The 20,783-nt window shown below is 47.7% G+C and overlaps 1 protein-coding gene across 1 annotated transcript in view; it reads right to left on the bottom strand.

Moving 5' to 3' along the window:
* LOC146810636 (protein NDNF-like) overlaps positions 1–20,783 on the bottom strand; it is a 75,452-nt gene that overhangs the window by 43,529 nt on the left and 11,140 nt on the right. Inside the window, exon 2 of the mRNA XM_085617694.1 lies at positions 3,769–3,995. Coding sequence (XP_085473820.1) covers positions 3,769–3,959 — 191 coding nt within the window. The 5' untranslated portion in view covers positions 3,960–3,995. The remainder of the gene's footprint in view (positions 1–3,768; positions 3,996–20,783) is intronic.

The following is a 20,783-nucleotide window of genomic DNA, read 5'->3' as shown; positions in this document are numbered from 1 at the left end:
GTTGACTTGTCTGGTCATCGATAGGGAGGAGTCCAGGATGACGCCCAGGTTGCGTGCGTGGTCCGTTGGCTTGGGTGCGGTGCCCAGGGCCGGGGGCCACCAGGAGTCGTCCCATGCGGAGGGCGACGGTCCCAGGATGAGGACTTCTGTCTTGTCCGTGTTCAACTTCAGGCGGCTGATGTTCATCCATTCGGCGACATCTTTCATCCCTTCGTGTAGGTCGGCTTTGGCGGTGTCGGGGTCTCTGGTGAGGGAGAGAATCAGCTGGGTGTCATCGGCGTAGGAAATGATGTTGAGGTTGTGTTGGCGTGCGATGGCAGCGAGGGGTTTCATGTAGATGTTGAAGAGAGTGGGGCTGAGCGACGATCCTTGCGGGACGCCGCAGATGACTTCGGTGGCCTCAGAGCGGAACGGAGGGAGGCGTACTCTCTGTGTTCTGCCGGAGAGGAATGAGATGATCCATTCCAGAGCAGTCCCCTGGATGCCGGTGTCATTGAGGCGTTGGACTAGGGTGCGGTGGCAGACCGTGTCAAATGCTGCGGAGAGGTCAAGGAGGATGAGTGCCGCTGTTTCACCTTTGTCGAGCAGGGCTCGGATGTCATCGGTGGCTGCGATGAGGGCGGTCTCGGTACTGTGGTTGGCTCTGAATCCGGATTGCGATGGGTCGAGGGATCCGTTCGTCTCGAGGAAGGCGGCCAGCTGCTTGTTGACGACCTTCTCGATGACTTTGGCAGGGAATGGAAGGAGCGAGATTGGGCGGAAGTTCTTGAGGTCGGTCGGGTCCGCTGTTGGTTTTTTCAGTAGTGCGCTGAGCTCGGCGTGCTTCCAGCTCTCCGGGAAGGTGGCTGTGTCGAAGGAGGCGTTGAGGATGTCTCGGAGGTGAGGTGCGATGGTAGAGGCGGCCTTGTTGAAGACATGGTGGGGGCATGGGTCGGTCGGAGATCCGGAGTGGATGGTGTTCATCATGCGTGTCGTGTCTTCGGTGGCCACTTTGGTCCATGTCTGGAGGATAGCGGCGGGGTGTGTAGGTTCGGTCGATGGGTGCGGGGGTGGAGCGCCGAAACTGTTGTGGATGTCGGCGATCTTGCGGTGGAAGTACGAGGCGAGGGAGTCGCAGAGGTCCTGCGAGGGGGTGATGTCGTTGTTGCCGGCGCTGGGGTTGGAGAACTCCTTGACGATGTTGAAGAGCTCCTTGCTGTCATGGGCGTTCTTGTCCAGTCGTTCCTTCAAAGATTTCTTCTTGGTGGTGCGGATGAGCTGATGATGTCTGCGGGTGGCGAGTTTGAGGGCGGTTCTGTTGTCGGTGGTCTTGTCGAGGCGCCAGGCCTTCTCGAGGGTGCGGCAGGCCTTCTTGGAGTCCTTGAGTTCGTCGGTGAACCAGGGGGCCTTCTTGCTTCTGGGCCTGGGCGTCAGTTCCTCTTAGTTACCATGCTTTGACCCATAGAAACTGAAAGACCTGTGACCATCTATGCAAGGGGGCTGCTGTGATAGAATTAATGGTGCTCACATTCACATTCACTGTCACATTTCATTTTATTGTCAATTCCCTTGTGGAAAAAGATTAAAAAATAAAATGAATGTATAAATTGACCGGTCAGGATGCTTTTTGAACCTACCCCGTTTTCGTTGCCACACCCTGACCATCCCAATTTACGGCTTCAAGGAGTAACGTTTCTTCAATTTCAACACTGGTTAAACTGTTTTAACATTGTCCAGAGCGAGCAGCTTTCCAGGCTCTGCCGACAAACTTTTGCACTTTGAAAAATTGTTCTCTTCAACAGACGACAACGGTTTTGGTGGGAATAGTTTACCTCTAAAATGTTGTTTGGGACAACCATTTCTGAAACAAAACAACCTTTTGTTACAGATATTTTCTCCTACAGTTTTCAATATAATCAGTGTATTTCTCCACAACTGGGTTCCGTTCTCTTCTCTGGCACTTTGTGGCTCTGGCATGAGCACACATTAGCAGCTAGAGCTAGGGGACCCCACTGCCCCCCCTCGGCCCTAAATGACAACCCTGCCCACCCCCACTTATCTAACTAATGCTTGTAAACAAAGTTTCCCTCGCTCACCCCAGACTCCCAGTCGGTGCGTGGTTCACCCCCTTAACTCACCATCAGCATCCACGGCCTCCAGGTCCTTCCATCTCTGTAGCGCCTCACTCAGCACTAGGGACATGTAGTGCTCCCTGCAGGCCTCGGGCATCGGCCACAGCACCTGTGCCTTCAGCTCTGGTTGAGTTGCAGCCTCTTCGGGGAGAGGGCTGGCTGGTCCCGGGGGTCAGGTCCAGGACCCCCTCACACAGCCTTGAAGCTCGCAGTACTCCATTCTTCAAAGTGGAGGCCACGCCCAGAACTGAAAGTGAAAGCAGCCCCGGAGTGTCTGGTGGGAGTTGCCGCCCCACCCCTGCTGCTATGGCGGCCCCAGAGAAAGGAGCAGGGCTCGGGCAGCCATGGCTTGAGGAGGGCCTAAGAGTCCTGGAGAACATAGCACAGCAGGGGCCTCAGAAGGGCCCAGAACCGGGGGTCCACACGGGATCCAGTTTTGTCACCATCCTGATGACACAAAACTGCCTTGTGCCTCCAGGGCCAGTACACTCTCACCCAGGCTCACATATGCGCAGCTGCATCCGCTTTTACAGTGCTAAAAAACAAGTTTCAGGTTACGTGCTACCTGAAACTAAGCACCACCACGGAGCCTTTCATGAAAGAAATTCCGTGGGTTTTTCTTTTATTTACGAATAGTGTGGAAGCCGCCCCGTGCAGTAGACCCGGCCCTGAGAAATAAGTGCCGGTGCCTAGCACCGGAAAGCACAGGCACAAATTAAGCACTGGTTATCCATAACGTGAGTGAGAGCCGATTTGGTGCTGTGCACCTTCCTAAATCTGGATTGATGCTGGTATAGGAGTTGGTAGGTCTCTATGTGAGCACAAAGTTGGGATTGAACACATTTTACTAGAAGTTTCGCTAGGGTGGGGATGTTGGAAATGGGGCGGAAGTTATTGAGATCAGATTTGTCAGCGTTAGGTTTCTTTAGAATAGGTGATACCTGGCCTGCTTTTAGGCAATTGTGGGTCGTGCCTTGTGATTGAGAAGCATTTACAATCATTGTCCAGATTGGGAGGAGTGCATCCTTGAGTTCTTTGAAGATGGTCGGGGGCAACGGGTCACTGAAGTGGTTGGAAGGATTGATATTCTGAAGAATATTGTGGATGTCATTTTCACTAAATGGGGTAAAAGTGCCCCATGACGCATTGTTCTTGGTGTTCTTGGTGGTCGATTTGCGCTTTTCAGAGGGGTCAAGGGGGAGGCGGCACTAGAAGAAGGCAATAGAGCCATCTTGGAGGCGAGGTCAGTGGAGATGAGTCTTTATTTCTCCGAGAAGAAAGCGGCAAGTTCGTCGCATGAGGGTGGGCTGCCACCAGAGTGGTTTGGACCAACGACTGATTGCTGATGTAACTTGACATAGTGTTATCTACTTTGTGGCCATGTTACACAATGGTATTCTTCATAGACTATCCAAAACAGATGCATTACCCACTGTGAAGCTATTAATGTAAGGTACAGTGCTCATGAGACAGCAGTGTCCCAATAACCTTTAGCTTAAGACACAAGAGTGAGAGACAGCTACAAAGTAAAATGACAGTCATCATAAGTCCATATTGAAGAGTCTGATTCATAGTCAGGAGCGAAGGAGCCAATAGGAGATGGAACTGATCAGAGATGGAAGAGATGAAATGAGAGATGGGGTGGAAGGGCCTTTACCTTGCTGGTGTCTCTGTAGTCAGGAATCTGGTCACTTGAGCATCGGTAGGAAGGATTGAGACACCCTTCAGGAAATTAGGTCTTGGAAATGCTCCCCAATTGTTGCTATGTTGGCTCTGCTGCACTTGAAAAGACAGCTGCACCTGAAGCATCAAGTGGAAGAAAATGCTTCTTCTAAAGTCTAGATTCATGGTCGATGAAGAGGAAGGACACAGCTCTTTCTGCACCTGGAGTAGATTGAAAACAGGCCATTTATTCCTTACAATGCAAACTTCCAAACGGCTCCTACGTTACGATACACATCCATTCATGGGTCTCATCTTAGAACATTCAAATGTTGTTGTGCTATGAATCATAGGCAAGAAGGATACTGATGTGTGTGATGTCAGACATTGGCCACCTAGCTGTCAAGGCAATGTAATTAGCACATGCGTGCAGTGTCTCTTTCGTGAGAGGCTGATTGCGCATCCCATCAAGGTAATCCTTGGGATTACTGGCACAGTGAACCCCTGGAATATAAGAATCACTGGGAAATTCCTTGTTCCTAAAGCCCTCTAGCATAGATCTGACAACAGATTTCCTCAAGGCAACCCTACAAAGAATACAGGAACATCAGCATGGTGGTGCTTGCACCTCCAGTTTTATGTTCACCACCGCCTGCCATCCTCCAGCCATGACTTGCCAGCATATAGTCAAAATCAATTAACACTAAGGTCATGACAGCAGATGGTGGGTGGTGGAAGTATTTAGGCCTGAATGGAGGCAGTACCTTTAACCAGGCCTAAAGGAGACCCTGGGAGACACACTCATTTGTATAGGGTCTTTTATCGTGTACCAATTAGATTCTAAGATAACTATATCTTTAAATTGAATGACTTAACTTATGAAGAGAGAATGGACATCATTAAAGCACTGAACATCAACTTACCAAGGGGGTCCCGGTCCATCTTCCATTAACATGGAATATGTGCCAAACCTAATGCCTGCTGACATGGAATTTATTAAGAGTTGCTTCTGAATGTACTCTGTTCCTGACGCTTCATGACAGGATTGGATGACTTTATTAGTTAAAAAACGCTCAAGCCAAGAAGGATTGCTAACCCAATCGGCCTGTCTCTATAATATCACATCACCTAAAACTCCTGGAGAAAGCTGCCATCATCCTTTGCATATACTGGACGATCATCTGTCAGGCTTTAGGTACAACAGCCATGTGGAAACAGAAGTGCTAGATGTCCAATCTTCTGTTTAGGAATCCATTGACAATAGAGAAGCTATCTTGCTAAAACTTGCAGCCCCATTTGTAGCAATTACCACATATTCTCCTTACTCCCTATTACCTTTTAGAAGACAGCCGACTGAACAGCGCAGCAGGCTAGTTTGCTAAAGACTTCTTGTGAACATTCTGAAAACTTCCCTGGTAATGGATTCTGCCTATTGGCTTTGTGTTTTGTAACTGATAGTTGCGTTCTTTTTATTTGCTGGCTTTATTTGTTTTAGGCTGTTTAGCTTGAGTTAATCCATCCAGTGGATCAAATCCTATTTACTGTATTTTGCCAAGACTGCTTGCTTTCTGTAAAGAGGCCTTTAAATCTTGTTCTTATCGTATCACATTTGCTGTGCATTCATGTATATACTGTTCCCAAATAGGTACAGGGTGTACAGAGTCCACAGTCCCCAGAGGTTTGGCAGAGGCTAAAGTTAGATATAACCTTACTCTCTAAAGTGGTAGCTTGGTCGAGCAGTAAGGCAGTATCAGAGGACATTGTAAAGCATTTGTTGTACACACTCAGTCAGCAAAATGATTTCATACACTCAATAACTGAACTCTAGGCCAATGGTTTATATAAAAAATATATGTCTGTTTTTTTTTAGAACCAACAATAGGAATTCAAATATACTTTCTCAGGATGAGATGCTTTATATAAATACTTTTGCAATAGGCAATTGGCTTTTGAAGAAAGTTACACGTTGTTGCAATAGGCAACACAGTTTTAAACACAACAATGCATTGAGTTCAATGGAAGTTTCAAGTTATTTGCAATAGATTACTTTCAGGATTACTTTTGGGATTCCAGGACTGGATCCTAGATTCAGTCCTGGGACAGTACTCAGAAACAAGTGATAAAAGTCGACTTGGTTACTACTAGGATTTTTAATAATATTTTACTATTTTAAAAGTTGACACTTAGAAGTAATGTCATAGAAAACAGTCAATGATTCCCTATGGAAGAAGATTCAAGTTGCAGGTATAGTATGTTCTCGTTACTTTTGTAATCCAGTACTGGGTGCCTAGACTCAGTACTGGGACCTTTATCCAAAACGGGTAAGTAATCAAGTTTTCAGAAAGTATACTATTTTTAAAGACTATTTAAAGTTTGCAGAACTTGTCACTTAGAAGAAATTTCACAGAAAAACAGTCAATGATTTCCTATGGGAGAAAATTGGGTTACTGGTAAGTACAGTTCTAAGTATTTTTCAGAGTCAGTGCTGGGCACCAAGATCCAGCACTGGGAGCTCACCTAATAGCAGGCGAGTATTTTCGTTTTCGTTACTCGGCTGATTTTTGGTGAATATTTTTTTTTTTTTTTTTTTTTTTAAAAACCTTTATTTGTGCATAGGAAAAGAACAAATACGGGCCTACAACCATCAGGCCGGCCACAATACGGTTGAGCACAGAGACAAACAGTACATCCCCTGTGCATCAATGATCAAGATTAGCAACGATTCAGGATTCATACACTGGAGGGATCCTTGACACCAGGGGAAGGAGAAGTGAAGGTTAATTTTAAGGTTTTCAAAATAATTTTATCGAGAAAAAAAAGTCAGTAAAGGATAGAAACAAGGAGATTCGAGTCCGCGAGATGGCTTCATACACGGGAGAGCAGCAACATCATTAAAACAGCCATAGAAAATCTCATACAGTAAGGCGATGCAGTTAGATAACAGGATCATCACATTAGTAAATACGCACCCCCTAAAAGCCGCCCCCACTCAATCCACCCCACACCCGGACCCCGAATCGAAACAAGTATAGCGCAGAGACATGAAAGAAAGAGGCCCATAGACTAAAAAGAAACAGTAAATTACCCCCCCACCCTACACCAATGCGGAGGCTACGGCCTGCCCCCCCCCCAGCATAGTGCCTGTCGCCCAATGAACCCGAAATATAGACGAGAGAGAAAGTAGGAATAGAGTAAAGTAACTAAGAGAAGAAAGAAGAAAGAAGGCGGGGAGGAGCCCACGTAACCTCGGAGCGCCCGACACCACCGGCCAACCAAGCCTCCACACACTGAAACCCCACTACACCCAAAGGCGGTCGTGTGAAGATAGCATGTAACAACAAGGAAATGAAGGCAGGCAGATCGCGACGAGTGCGCACAACATATGCAAACAATTCCAGTCCCAGTCCAGCCCGTCCGTGAAACCATGACGACATAAAGTAATCTAGCCCTGGCCCGATCGCGGGCTTAAGATTAGACCCGCCCCCTCGTGAAGGCCCCGCATCCCAAACAGACAAAGACAATATGGCCGCTTGGAAGAAGATGGAGAAGTAGAGTCACAAAATGGCCGCCGATCATCTATCGAGGTCCCCTTGCACACCATATACAATCCAGACCTGGCCTGCAAAGTACAGGAGTTCCACATAAAAGGAGCCGTAGGCCACCGTGAACGGTTCCTCGGGGGCGTCAGGTGTAGCTCAGCTGGATACTCCTGCGGGCACGGTGAGGCAGGCAACAACAAAGCAGGCAGCAATGACCGGGGAAACAAAGTATCCGCCATTGAGCAGGAGAGCGATTGATCCTGGGTGCCGGAAAAGCCAAATGCAGACCCCAGTGTAGCACCATTATACCCAGTCGTTGCGTCCCCGCAGGAGGACCAAAGCACTAGCAGACTCACGTCTTGTTGATCACAAACGGGGCGCTCACGACCCGCAGCAGACAGTATAGAGTCGAACCGCTCACTTAGCGTTTGCAAGCCGACACACAATTGCAGACGAAAGTCCCGCAGGGCAGCCAGAATAGAGCCGTATGTCAGCGGAAGCTGCGCCCCCACAGCGGCAGCAGTCCGGGGCGGCACTGGGGAGCTGGAGTCTGGTAGAGGGAGGGCGAAGCGGGCAGCGGGCGAGACCGGAGCATCACCCCCCAGCAGCGAGCAGGCAATCAGTGCCATGTTTTACCGCTAAACGGTACCGTGGCCAGGGGGGAATCGTGACAAGGAGGCAATTCCCAACAGGTCTGCGCCGCAACAGGTGAAAGCCAACAGTCGCTTCCCCTCCCTCGGGCTCTCTTTGCAGCCGACTAGGCCATAGAAGAAGGGGGTCTGCAGCCTTCCACAGCGCGGTCCACAGAGTGGGGAGGAGACCCGCCACGCCGGGGCTTACCCTCTAGCTCCAGCCCGTCAGGTGCAGGGTGCAGGAGGTGTCCGGGCGTCTCTCCCCCGGGTCTTCTGGCGACAGTCCGTGGCGTGAGGCGGGATCGGGACCGCGGGGCTCAGATTTGCACCAGCGGGTCCGGTGACTGCGACGCTTCCAGGGGGCCGGCCAAGGCCACAGTAGAGCAGGGGTCCAGTGCGGGGAACAAAGGCACCAAGAACTCCGGCATCCGGGCGGGCTAAGACTCCGGGAAAGCGGCGGCGCGGTCAGCGCGTCGTCGCACACGTTGCACCTCGAAAATCGGCAAGGATAGGGATCAGGATGATAGTCCGAGGCCAAGGGCCGACGGAGCCAGGCGCTCAAGCGTCTGCTCCGGTCGCCATCTTGGCTCCTCCCCCCCTTTTGGTGAATATTTTAAGTTTTGAAAACTCCACACTTTGAAGAAATTTCAGGAAAAAGCCAGTCACTGTTGCCCTATGTAGTTTTTGAATCTGGAATCTGGGGAAGGAAGGTTCAGGGTGCCCCTAAATACTAGATTTAGGGGTGTTACAGGTAGGAGAAGGGCAGGGAGCAATGGGCCCCTGTCCTGGGGTGGGTACACCCCCTATCCTGCCTCTCTCCTGTGAGAGGGGGGCAGTAGCCTAGTTCTGATAGGGTAGGGCTCCCCATCTTGAAGATGGCGAGAGCCCGGAGATGTGCTTCACCTCGCCTCCCCCACCTGAGGGGTGGGGTTGGCAGGCTGGCACATCCCCTGTCCTTATTTGGGGTTTCCGGCCAAAGCTTCCCGCCAGAGTGGGGGGTTGCAGGGGCCTGGGGAAGCTCACAGAGGCGGCATGCCTTTGAAGCTTCCCCCTGCCCATCCTGGGGGAGGAGATTTAGCACCTCGCCCAGGATGTGCATTGTTGCAGGCCCAGGAGAGCAGGGGCTCTCCTACCCAGGGGTCCAGCAACATGTCTGCTGTGTGGCAGCCTAGGCAGCCTCTCAGACCAGACGTGGATTGTAGGTTAGGTTTCAGGGGGCATCTCTAAGATGCCCTCTGCGATGCTTGGTACATTAAATCCCACACTGGCATCAGTGCGGGTTTAATGTGCTGCGAAGTTTGATACCAAACTTCTCAGTCTTCAGTATTGCCATTATGGTGCTGTGGAGTTTGTGTTTGATGAGCTCTCAGCACCATGTACTCTTAAATCGCAGCACTGCACTTACAGCGCCCAGGAATGGACCTGGGTACTGTAGGGGCCCAGGTCTCCTGCTCATGTGCCCACACCACTGGCATAGGGCACCCAGCTAGGGGGTGGCTGATGTATGCCAGGGCAGTGTAGGTGGTGAGCATGGCACACAGGGATGTGTGCCATGTTGACTCTTTGTTTTGTCCTGTACCCAGACACTCAGCCTGCAAGGGCAGTGTGTGTGTGTTAGGGTACAGGGCCTCTAAGGGTGGCACAATGAGTGCTGCAGCCCTTAGAGGCCTTCCCTGGTCACAAGGCCCTGGGTACCTAGGGTACCATTTACCAGGGGCTGACATTTGGCCAGGGTTTGCCAATTTGGGTTTTATGTTTTTAGGGAAGGGACATAGGCCCTGGGCACCTGATCGGCAGGAGTCCAGGGCACGCTCAGTCAAAGTACATTCAGCAATTCAGCAAAATATGGGGGCATACCATGCAAGAAAGGTGGCACTTTCTCACAATTCAAATATAGAGGTCAAATGTCAGGCACTGTCTTCCTAGGGAGCTTGATGTTTACTTTTCTTTCCCTGACTTCAAAGTGAGAGGATTTATATGGCAATCTTGCTGTGAAAGTAAAGGCTACCACACCATTTCATACTCCAAACTATGCTACTCCACTCTACACCACTTCACTCTATAACATTCTGTTCCACGCTAAGTCCCTCCTCTCTTCGCCACTCATTGCCAATCTACTCCATTCTGCGACACTCCACTCTGTGACATACCACTGCACTCTATGACATGCCTCTCTACTCTACGACATGCTACTCCACTCTACTCTATGACACACATCTCCACACTACGCCACTCCACTCGACTGCACTCCAGTCTATGCCCCCCACTCTGTCACTCTACAACACTCCACTCTACTTTCCGGCATGCTCCTCTACTCTACGCCCCTCCATTCGACCTCTCTGTGCTCCTCCACTGTACGACACTCCACTCTGTGACATTTCCCCCATTTTATGTCAGTTTATGACACTCCATTGTACGTCACTCCACTCTATGCCACTGCCCTCTACTTTGACACTTTACTCCCCTCTATGCCACTCCACTCTACAGCACTCTACTCCACCGTATGCCACTCTACAACACTCTACTCCACTCTGCAACACTCTACGTAACTGACTCTACACCTCGCCACTTTACTCCAATCTACTCTGACACATTACACCACTACTCCATTCTATGCCACTCCACTCTACACCACTCCATGCCGCTCCACTCTATGACACTCTACGCAGCTCCCTCTATGCCACTTCACACCACTTTGCTCTCCTCTACTCTGACACATTACTCCACTCATCTCTACCCCACTACTACACTCTATGCCACTCCACTTTATGCCACTCCATTTCACGACACTCTATAACACTCCACTCTACGACATTCTTCTCCACTGTACATCTCTCTACTCTATGCCACTCCAGTATATGCCACCATGCGACACACCATCCTATTGTATGACACGCCCCTTCACTCTACGGCCCTCCATCCCACAGCCATCCACTTTACACCCCTCCTCTCTACGCTCCTCCACTGCAAGTCATTACACTGCATGCCACGTTACTCTAGGACACTCCACTCTATGACACTTTAAGCAGCTCTATGCCTCACCACTCCACTCTATGCCACTTCACTCTGCATCACTCCACTCTATGAAACTTTACTCCACTCTACAACACTTTACTCCACTCTGCTTCACTATACAACACTCTATAAAACTGTACTCCACTCATTACCACTCCACTATATGCTACTCGACTTTACAACATTTAACAACACTCAACTCTACAACACTCTTTTCCACTGTATTTTACGACACTCCACTCTATGCCATTGCATTCTACAACACTCTACTCCACTCTACACCACAACACTCTACTCCACAACTCTCTCTATGACCCTCTATGCCCCACACAACACTCCTCTCCACTCTATGCCCCTCCATTCAACTTCGCTCTGACACTCTACTCCCTCCACGACACTCCACAATACTTTGTGCCACTTCATTATATGCCACTCTTCTCTATTCTATGTCAATTTACTTTATGACACTCTACTCTACAACACTCTACTCTACAACAGGCTACTCTTCTCTATGGAACTCCTTCTATGCCACTCCACACCACTTTTCTCTACTCAGTGCCACTCCACTCTATGCCACTCTATGCCTCCCAACTCTACGACACTCTACTTTACTTTATGACACTCTACTCCACTCTACACCACACCACTCTACGCCCTTCCACCCTACTCCACTCTACTCCCTGCATGACACTCCACAACACTCTACGCCACCCCACTCTATGACATTCCACTCCACTCTACGCCATTCCATGACACTCTGTACATCTCTACTCTTCTCCACTCTACGCTTTTCCATGTCAGTCCATGCTACTCCACACCACTCTATGCCACTCATAACACTCATGGCACTCCACAACACTCCCCTCTCTCCTGCGCCACTAACTTTTACCTATGCTGAACAGCAATCATGCTGGTGTACAACGTGGCAAAACACATTGGCAAAGCAAATAGCTCTTGCATTGGTGAGACCTATTGGCTTAGCCTATGCTTGTTGGAATGGTGTTGGGGTGAAGGTGTCAGAACAGACTACACACATGTTCTGTTCCTTTTTGTTGTATAATAGACTAGAGGTTGTGTGGGCCTGGAATCCTTCTCTGAAGCATTAGTCATCTACGGGGTTCCAAAGGGCTCTTATTGACATGTTACTCTGGAACAAACGTCTAGAGACCCTCGGAATACACTATTATAACTGCACAGAAGACTCAGGTACTATTCAAGCTGAGTAGCTGCCCACACCAAGATCCACTGGTCTTCACATCTTTGTCTGCTAGGCTTCAAGACAAGATTAATCTGAATTGTTGGAGTTTAAATGCCTTTAAATTTGCTTTCATGTGACGACATCTCTCAGTAAGCTAAAACAAAAACCCAGTGGGTTTAATTGATTCTACCATGTCTTTGGATAAATATGTCAATCGGACAGTAGCATCTTGACCTTACTATTGGAAACTGTGACACAGAACTCACAACTGTGTTTTAGTAGTCCAGAGGCCTGTAGTATGTTGGCCCTTGTAGAATCCCAAACTGGTTATTGTAATGCCTTATTGATTAACACTGCCAGGAGGAAGAAACTGTAAGGATTACAGAATTCTGTAGTAAGGGCTGTGTCAAGGACACAAATATATATTTCCCTTTTCCAAAGCTTGCATTGGTTGCCAATCAAAGTTAGAACAGATTTTAAAGCTTTGATCATTATACATAATTTACATATGCTCAAGCCACCAAATTATGAAAAAAGATATTTATGCCCCACTTCACTGGAATTATGTAGGAAGGATCACTATATCAAGTGGCAAGAAAAGGCAAATTATATGGTGCACTGCAGCCAAATGTGTGATAGTATTACTTCATTATTTTGTAATTTCTATACATGGTAACACTGTATGGGAAAATATGTCACCTCATTAGTAGCAGTTCAACAACCAAATACAGCAATAAGCAATTGAAAGCAATTGAAAGATGACCAGCCGACCTTTTCAAAGGGCCTTTCACTGCGTGGGAAAACAATGTCAATTTTTTAGTAACTTTTGCCCCGTATCAGCCCGAAATAGTTTTCTGTAAAAATCTGTAGATTATGCAGCAGATGATGGGCTACGAGGGAAATGTGGAAAATCCATAATTATGCGTAAAAAAACGCCAATGCTGCAGAATAGTGTAGTTCCAGTGATTCTTTTTATACATCATAATCCTATACAGAAAGAATCTTAAGTCTGAGACTACTGATGTGGAAAATGAGACAACCCTTGCAGATATATGGGAGCCCAGAGATGCAAGGAATTACGCAGACTGCACTGAAGTGTATCGGGCCAAAGATTTGGGAAAGGAGGAGACTCCATTGAATGTCCTAGGCTAGTGAAGGAGAATGTGAGAGAATGAATTCATTGATATACGGCTATTGATGGCTAAATGAATGAGACTCCATTGAGGGTTATGAAGCCAGTGGTAGTGGAATGCGTGAAACTTCATTGGTGTGTGCAAAGCCAGTGATCGAGGGAACGGTAGGACCACGACTGAGTGTGTGAGGTTGGCACTGGGGTAATATGTTAGGCTCTATTGAAGTGTGCAAAGTCAGTGATCGAAGGAATTGGGTAGCCCCAAACAGAATTGCATAAGGTCAACAATGTGAGAAAAGGTGGGACTCGGCATATTTGGATGAGTTTAGATGGGGTGTATCAGGGAGACATCATTGACGTGCAAGAGGTCAGTGATTTGGGGACAGTGTGAGATCTACTGTTGCCAGTGATGAGGAATAAGTGGGAGTACTGGAGATCAGTTAAGCTACATTAAAGTGTGAGAGGCTAGTGATGCGGGGAGTGTGTGAACCCAACTGTTGTGTATCAATATTTCGAAAGAAAGCGTGAGATTGCACTAAGGTATATGAGGTCAATGCTGAGAAATGAGTGAGGCTCCAAGGAAGTGTTTGAGGATGAGTGGGGTGAGGAATGAGTGAGACTCAAGTGATGTGTATGAGACTCGTGATGTGAGGTTCAAGAGACCAGTGATGTTAAGAATTAGCGGGGCTCTGCTGAGGCAAATAAAAACAATGGTTGTGGAATGAGTGAGGCTCCATTAAAGAGTATGTGACCTGTGATGCAAGGAATGAAGGCGACTCCCCTGGAGTGTGACCAGGGTTGGATTGGTAAGGCGGGCACTCGGGCAATGGGCCAGTATCGGAGTTGCAGCTGTGAGCCTCTTTTGTGGACAGCGTGGGGGCAAATTTGTGCTGTGTCTGTGCTGTTCAGATGCTGCCAGCGGCCTAGTGGGGGCCTGAGTGGGCTTTCTGGAGGCAGATGGGCCTTTATTACCACCCTTTTGCCAGCAGGGCAGAGGTGTCATTCTCAGTGTCTCGCTGGGCCGTCCTATTAACGAATGCAGATTGAGCAGGGGCACGGGGCCCGAGCAGAAGTGGCCTTACTTACATTCAGGTGTGGCTCACCATTGTGAACTAATCCGTGCACAATTTGTCCTGATGAGATTTACATTTCCTTTTTATCTCAGTGAATTTAAGAAAACATGCCTCTTTTAGAGAACCCCCTCCTTCTTTTCATTATACTTAAAACACAGAGGTAGTTTTTTGTGAAAAGGCACAATCTGCAAATGTGGGCCACTTCTTTTTTTGAGGTTGACCAGGCCTATTTGATCCCAATCCAACCCTGATTGTGACTGTGTGAGTCTAGACAAAGGGACGTCAGTGAGCCATCAGTGAAGCGTGTGAGTTGAGTGATGAATAAGATGCTCTGTAGATGCGCAGAACTCTGATGTGGCGGGAAAGGGCCCAGGTGCTCCACTGAAACATATTATGAAATTGCTGTCAAGAATCAGAGGAAAGTTACCAGGAATGTCCATTAACGAACAGGACACAGTAGCCTGACCGCCCCCACCTATGCTCCTAACTGACCGAGTCTGGAGAGCTTTGGTTGCCATGGGACCAACTAGCGATGAGAAGCACCAATCTCCTCCTTTCTCGACAGCAATGCGGGCCTGCTGATGAACCAGGGACTGCATCAAGAAGCTGCCGACCCCCGCCCTCTGCGAGGAGCCCTTCACGGTGTCTACCTTTCACCTGGGATGAAATAGCAGCCGCGCTGATATTCGTATTTTCTGTCAGATGCCTGCTCCTGTGGTTGGAAAATGGCATTTACTGTGACAAAATATCTTATACAGGAGATTCAGGAAGATGGGCTGCTTAGGGCTGTGTTAGATTTAAAGCAAAGAGTCCTATAAGCAAGATAGATTGGTCCCCAGGTGTGAGTGGGAGGCAACAAGCAACAACAACAAGCATTGGCATAGCCAATAGGTCTCGCCTTTGGGACCTTATAAGTGTTTAGCCATGCAACAGTTGCGTAACTAAATACTTATAAGGTCCCAAAAGCGAGACCTATTGGATATGCAAAGCGGGCGTGGGTCCGCGAAAGTGAAAGTGATCGCGATCCGACTGCGATCGAACATCAAAGCGGCCGAAAGTGAAAGTAATCGCGGTAAAACGAGGCGCGCGCGCCCGCGCACATGCACTGTAGCTCTAGGCTGGCCTGGTAGCACTTTTTGGAGCCCTCTCAATAAGTCTCGCCAGACCAGCGCATGCGCTGGGTCAGGCGAGACCTAAAAATGGAGTCTGTGCCTCCCGGTTGGGTAGTGAAAGAAGTCCATAATGCAGCTGTGGTGTGCCCCAGTGCTCCTGCTCCTCCTGCACCATTGATAGCTGCACTACAGTGGGGAGATGCAGTCCTAGGGGATGCGCTTAGGGTGGGGGAAGAGCATTGGGGGTGACAGGGGGTCAGGGGTTGAATTGATCCAGGGCCAGCTTTAGCGTTGGTGCCCACCCCAGACCGCCTTCTTCATGGATCCCCTTACTGCCACCCTCCAATAGTGCCCCTCACCACTTCTTTGCCCCCCTCACATTTATTTATTTTATAGCACTACTTATTCCAATGTAGACTTTTATAACACTTTATATCACAAAACTATTTATTACACGAGACAATGACTCATCCAAGTATGTAAATCAATCTTTATGATATGTTACTGAAGACAATGAAAACTACAAGGTGTAGGGGTCACAGGTCATCCATACTGGTAGGCATTATATGTTAAGAGTGCTTGGTCTTGAGTAACAAAGGGGCAGATTAACTAAGTGTTTATAATGCACAGTAACCAGCGTTGCTGCACTGAGTGGTATGAAAAGGAGAGATCACAATAGCATCATATCTACTTAGATATGAAACTGTTGCCCTCTCCTCTAGTGCTGGTGTACCTTAGGCTGCCTTGTGACAAAGCACACACCCGTGCACCATAGTGCAAGAGTGTTTGTGTCAGGTCAAGCTTAGGTTTATACTGAATGGTTACCATTCCAGCGCAAAATGCTATGCCTTGACAAAGTTTAACACTTTCCAATGTGCGTGCTGTACAGTGCAGCACACATGCAGAGTAGGAAAGGTTTGGAGAAAGTAAAACTTTTCTCTCACTATACACCTGCCTCAAGGAGGCATGATTTTTTGATACTAATCCCTTTATACCATAGTTAGTAGATAGAAATTAGAGTCAGAATCTGTGGGTGAGTTCATGGCACCGTCCATTTACGTCAATGGTATACCTCCTTGATGTAAAGTATCCCACAGTGCTACTTTCTATTACCTAGGGCTTCTGTCCAATGCAATTCAGGAATTGCTCTGGAAATTAAGCCCCTGAACAAAACTTTGCACTAGGTTTTCATCACTTTTGCAATGCAAACCAGGCAGAAAGTGTTTGTGAATCCACCCTATCAATGTAACACAATAACTGGGTTGTCATACTAATAAAATTGTATTATAAGCCTAAGGAACCCTTTTTTAGCAATCTTAGAATAATGGAAGGTTGAGCGGAAAAACAATACGGTTCTAAACCTATACCTTTCAATTTGCTTGCAGCAATAGAATGCCATTTCATATCTCAATGTGCTATATCATGAACTCCAAGTAATGCAAGTATTTCTGTGACAAAAGCATTAACCCACCAATCGGTCTACATAAAATACTAATCTGTAATCTGCATGTCACATGTTTTGCTTTGCCGCAGGAGCATTAACCCTCTATGCAACTATATCATGAGTCAAACGTTCAAACGTTCAACTAGACAAATGGCAAATCTCTCCCTCAAGTGCATTAATCAAGAAAGTGATCATGCCCCCGTAAATATCCCCTGAAAAAAAATGTGCAATTAAAGTTCTCTCCAGGCTGCTCCTATCACTGCTCAGCCTGTCATGCAGAAGTATCTCCCCTTCACCTTGGCACCAGGTGTGGGGGCATTAGTCCTACTGCCCGAAAGCCGGCATGAGACGACCTTATGTCGCATTTTAGGTGCAAATGTTTTAAGGGTTTTTAGGTTCCTCATTTGAAAGTAATAATTTGTTTTATAGTGCTCATTTTGACATAAAGAACTCTACACTGTCTGTCTAAACCCCCTGATGTAGCTCACTGTGATTGGAGCCTGTGGTTAATAGGTGTCTAGGTCTCTTCAGTAGATACATTAATTAACCCATCTGATCTAGGTGCAGTACTTGCAGGTGGCCTGCGACTCACGATTTAGTCTGTAGCACAGAGAGTTTATTTAATGATCTTCTGTTTTCTCTGCACCTCCATTTTAGTCATTTTATCCATTCAGCATCTATATCATTGCATGAGCTCTTTGCTGCTTATTTTTCTATTCTGTCATTCTTTTTCCACTATATTATTTTATTTTCTAACTCTGTAATCATTGCTCTCCATTTCAAATCTCCATTTCTCTATCTCACACTGTGTTTCTGTCATTCTCTTGCTCCTCATGTTGCTTTCCCATTTACGTCATTAGTTGACCTTTGTTTTAGAAATATTATTGCTTAGTCTCCTTTTACTGGCCTTTTATCCAGTCATTCACAATTTCCATCTGTCCTTTACAGCATTCGGCATAGAGCTATTGGCCCGCCCACTTCAGATCCTGGCTAACTTCACTGTGAGTGGCAGCAGTCGGCTCTTTCGCATGGTGCACATCCACGCACATAGTCAGGAGCACAGCTAGACCTGAACTTTGGGGTGGGATAACACTTGAAAGATTTGGGGCAGTATAAAGCTTCAAGCAGTGAGGACAGTTAACCACAGAGGCAGTATGGTGGCAACAAACTGTGTGTTTTAACATTGGACAGACCCAGTACAATGAGAGAAACCTGAGTTTTGTGGATTAGATATTTTATAGGCTGCTGCCAGTGATCTGTGGAAAAGGGATTGAATGCAATCACACCTAAAATGCAGCTTCAGCCGATTTCAATATAAAGCACACTAGAACCGGTTTTTGCAAAGTTATTTCAAGGAGTCAACCGTTTTAACCAATTCATCCACAATCCGTCTGTGGTAGGACAATGTGTGCATGAAATGTTTATCAGTGCAGATCCAAAAAGTCTCTCCTGCCCCATTGCTGACTAAAGGTATGTTTTCAGTCTGCCCACTGGGATATTGCAACATATGCATGTTCGAGCATGTCTCTCTGTACACTGAGTTTAATGTGATAACGCACTTTTATGTGCAGAACCAGCAAGAGTAATGCCACCATTTTTACTTGAATATCATAAAAATGTAAAAGAAAGCTTTTCCACCCATCAGTACATGTGTGTGGCATACATAGTGAGACAATAATATCTTCATAGTTTCCAGACAATGGTGTAGCAGCTATGTGCATTTAAAGGAGAAATGGACTAAACATAGCTATTCTTCAATGTTATACTAATATGGGCAAAAAATTTAAAAATCATGCCAGCACAGATCATAATCCTTGCAAAACCTGTGCAGTTTTGATTGGTCAGACTAAACACCTCTGCTGTTAATATTCAGGGAACTGCGTTTGTGAAGTGTGTGCAATCTGTCACTTTGTGAGAAGATGATTTCTCATTCCTGATGAACGTCAAAGTGTATCCTTCAGAAACACTCATTCATTCTTTGACTGCCACATTGTAAGGTGGGGTTATTTGCTTACAGAAAGACATTATCAGCAGCCCCACTGTGTGTACATATAACACACCCAACCCTGGCATTATGGGCCGGATTTGAAAGTGTAGCTGGAATTGACAAAATAAAACAGGTCCACCTTTTATCCTGTGATTTTCAGCGTGCTAGTAGCATTTGCATAGTGCATTTTCACTATTCATACTGTTCTGTAGTGCTTTAAAGTCTGACATGCATGTACATGCACGTTTGTGCTTTGCTGGATGCAGCCTTAGACAGGTTGTACATTTCAAGGGTAGTCAGCCCTGTTTCTCTAGTGCTGACGTCAACTTAATAACCCTAAACTAGCTCCAGACATAGCCTACTCTCTGAAGAACTCTAATTTGCAGTTCATTAGATAATTTGTTGTTTTCTTTAGCACTATATACACCACACAATGACTGCTTCACAGTATGAGAAGCAAATACAGAGGTGAAGACTAAGTAGAATCTACAAGGTTGTAGGAGGATGGGAAATTGACAAGTCCGTCAAGTCTTGTTAACCTCGTGCGCCATTATTATCTATTTATGCCTGATTATTGCATTTTGATTTTTGGGTTTCTGTTAAGAGTAAGGAGGAGGACTCGCCATCACACACTAGAGCTTCCTCCGAATCTCCACCTCCAGCACGAGAGGCCCCTCTCCAACACTGAACACCTTCACTTCCAGATCCAGCCCAGCCCCAGAACGACACTTCGCGGCACCTTCCTTACTGACCCCCTGGACCTCCCGCTTCTTTCACCACCACTATTGCCGACCTCATCACTCCCGGCGCCATCGTCTCCATGGACTACATACTCATCAGAGACCTGAACTTCCACCTAGACAATTGCAGTGACCTCGATTCCACCGCCCTCCTGGACAACGTTGCCAACCTCGGATTGAAGCAGCTCGTCACCATCTCCACCCACAAAGCCGGACACATCCTCGACCCGATCTTTGTAGGAGGGACTAACATCCACTTCAGCCACAGCTCACAGCCCCTCTGGACAGACCGTCACTGCGTACACTTCTCTTTCAACACCACCACCGTACACAAGCCCGCCCCATGCCCACCATGAAGGAATTGGAGCAAAGTCACACAGGAGCACCTCAACTCCACCCTCATCAACGACCCCCCCTTCGCCACGACCAACGCCAACTCTGCAGCCCAGGAACTACACGGCTGGATCACCAGATGCACAGACAAACTCGCACTCCACCGCCACCAGGACAGACAACGCCCCTTGAGGACTGCCTAGTTCACCACTAACCTCCAAGAAGCCAGATGCTCCTGCAGATGTCTGGAAAAACATTGGCGAAACAGCAAAACCACCGAAGACCAGACCCCTACTAGTACGCCATGACAGAATACCACCAACACACAGGAGCCACCAAGAGGACCTTCATCCGGAACAAAATCCTCACCAATGCCAGCAACTCAAAGGAACTCTTCAACATCATCCAGCAGTTCACTAAAACTCTCCAGCGAAGCCACGGATGTCACGCCATCCCAGGACCTCTGCAACAAGCTCGGCTCCTACTTCCACCTGAAAATCAAGGCCCTCGATGACAACTTCAGCGAACTGACTCCGGAAACCACCCTCCCCTCCAGCAATGACAGCCAGCCCACCATCAACACCTGGATACCAGTCACCACTGAAGATATCACCACGACCATGAAGAGCACCCACTCAGGGGCCCCCACGGACACCTACCCGCCGCACACATTCACAGAGTCACCGCCGCCATAGCACCCGAACTTCGCCACACCATCAATGCCTCCTTCGAATCTGGCATTATCCCCCATGACTGGAAGTGGGCAGAGGTCAAGCCCCTTCTCATAAAACCCTCTGCTGACCCA

This window comes from Triturus cristatus, chromosome 7 (genome assembly GCF_964204655.1).
Source record: "Triturus cristatus chromosome 7, aTriCri1.1, whole genome shotgun sequence".
NCBI lineage: Eukaryota > Metazoa > Chordata > Amphibia > Caudata > Salamandridae > Triturus > Triturus cristatus.
Note: the sequence above shows the minus strand (reverse complement) of the source record. Positions and strands in the feature narration are given on the sequence as shown.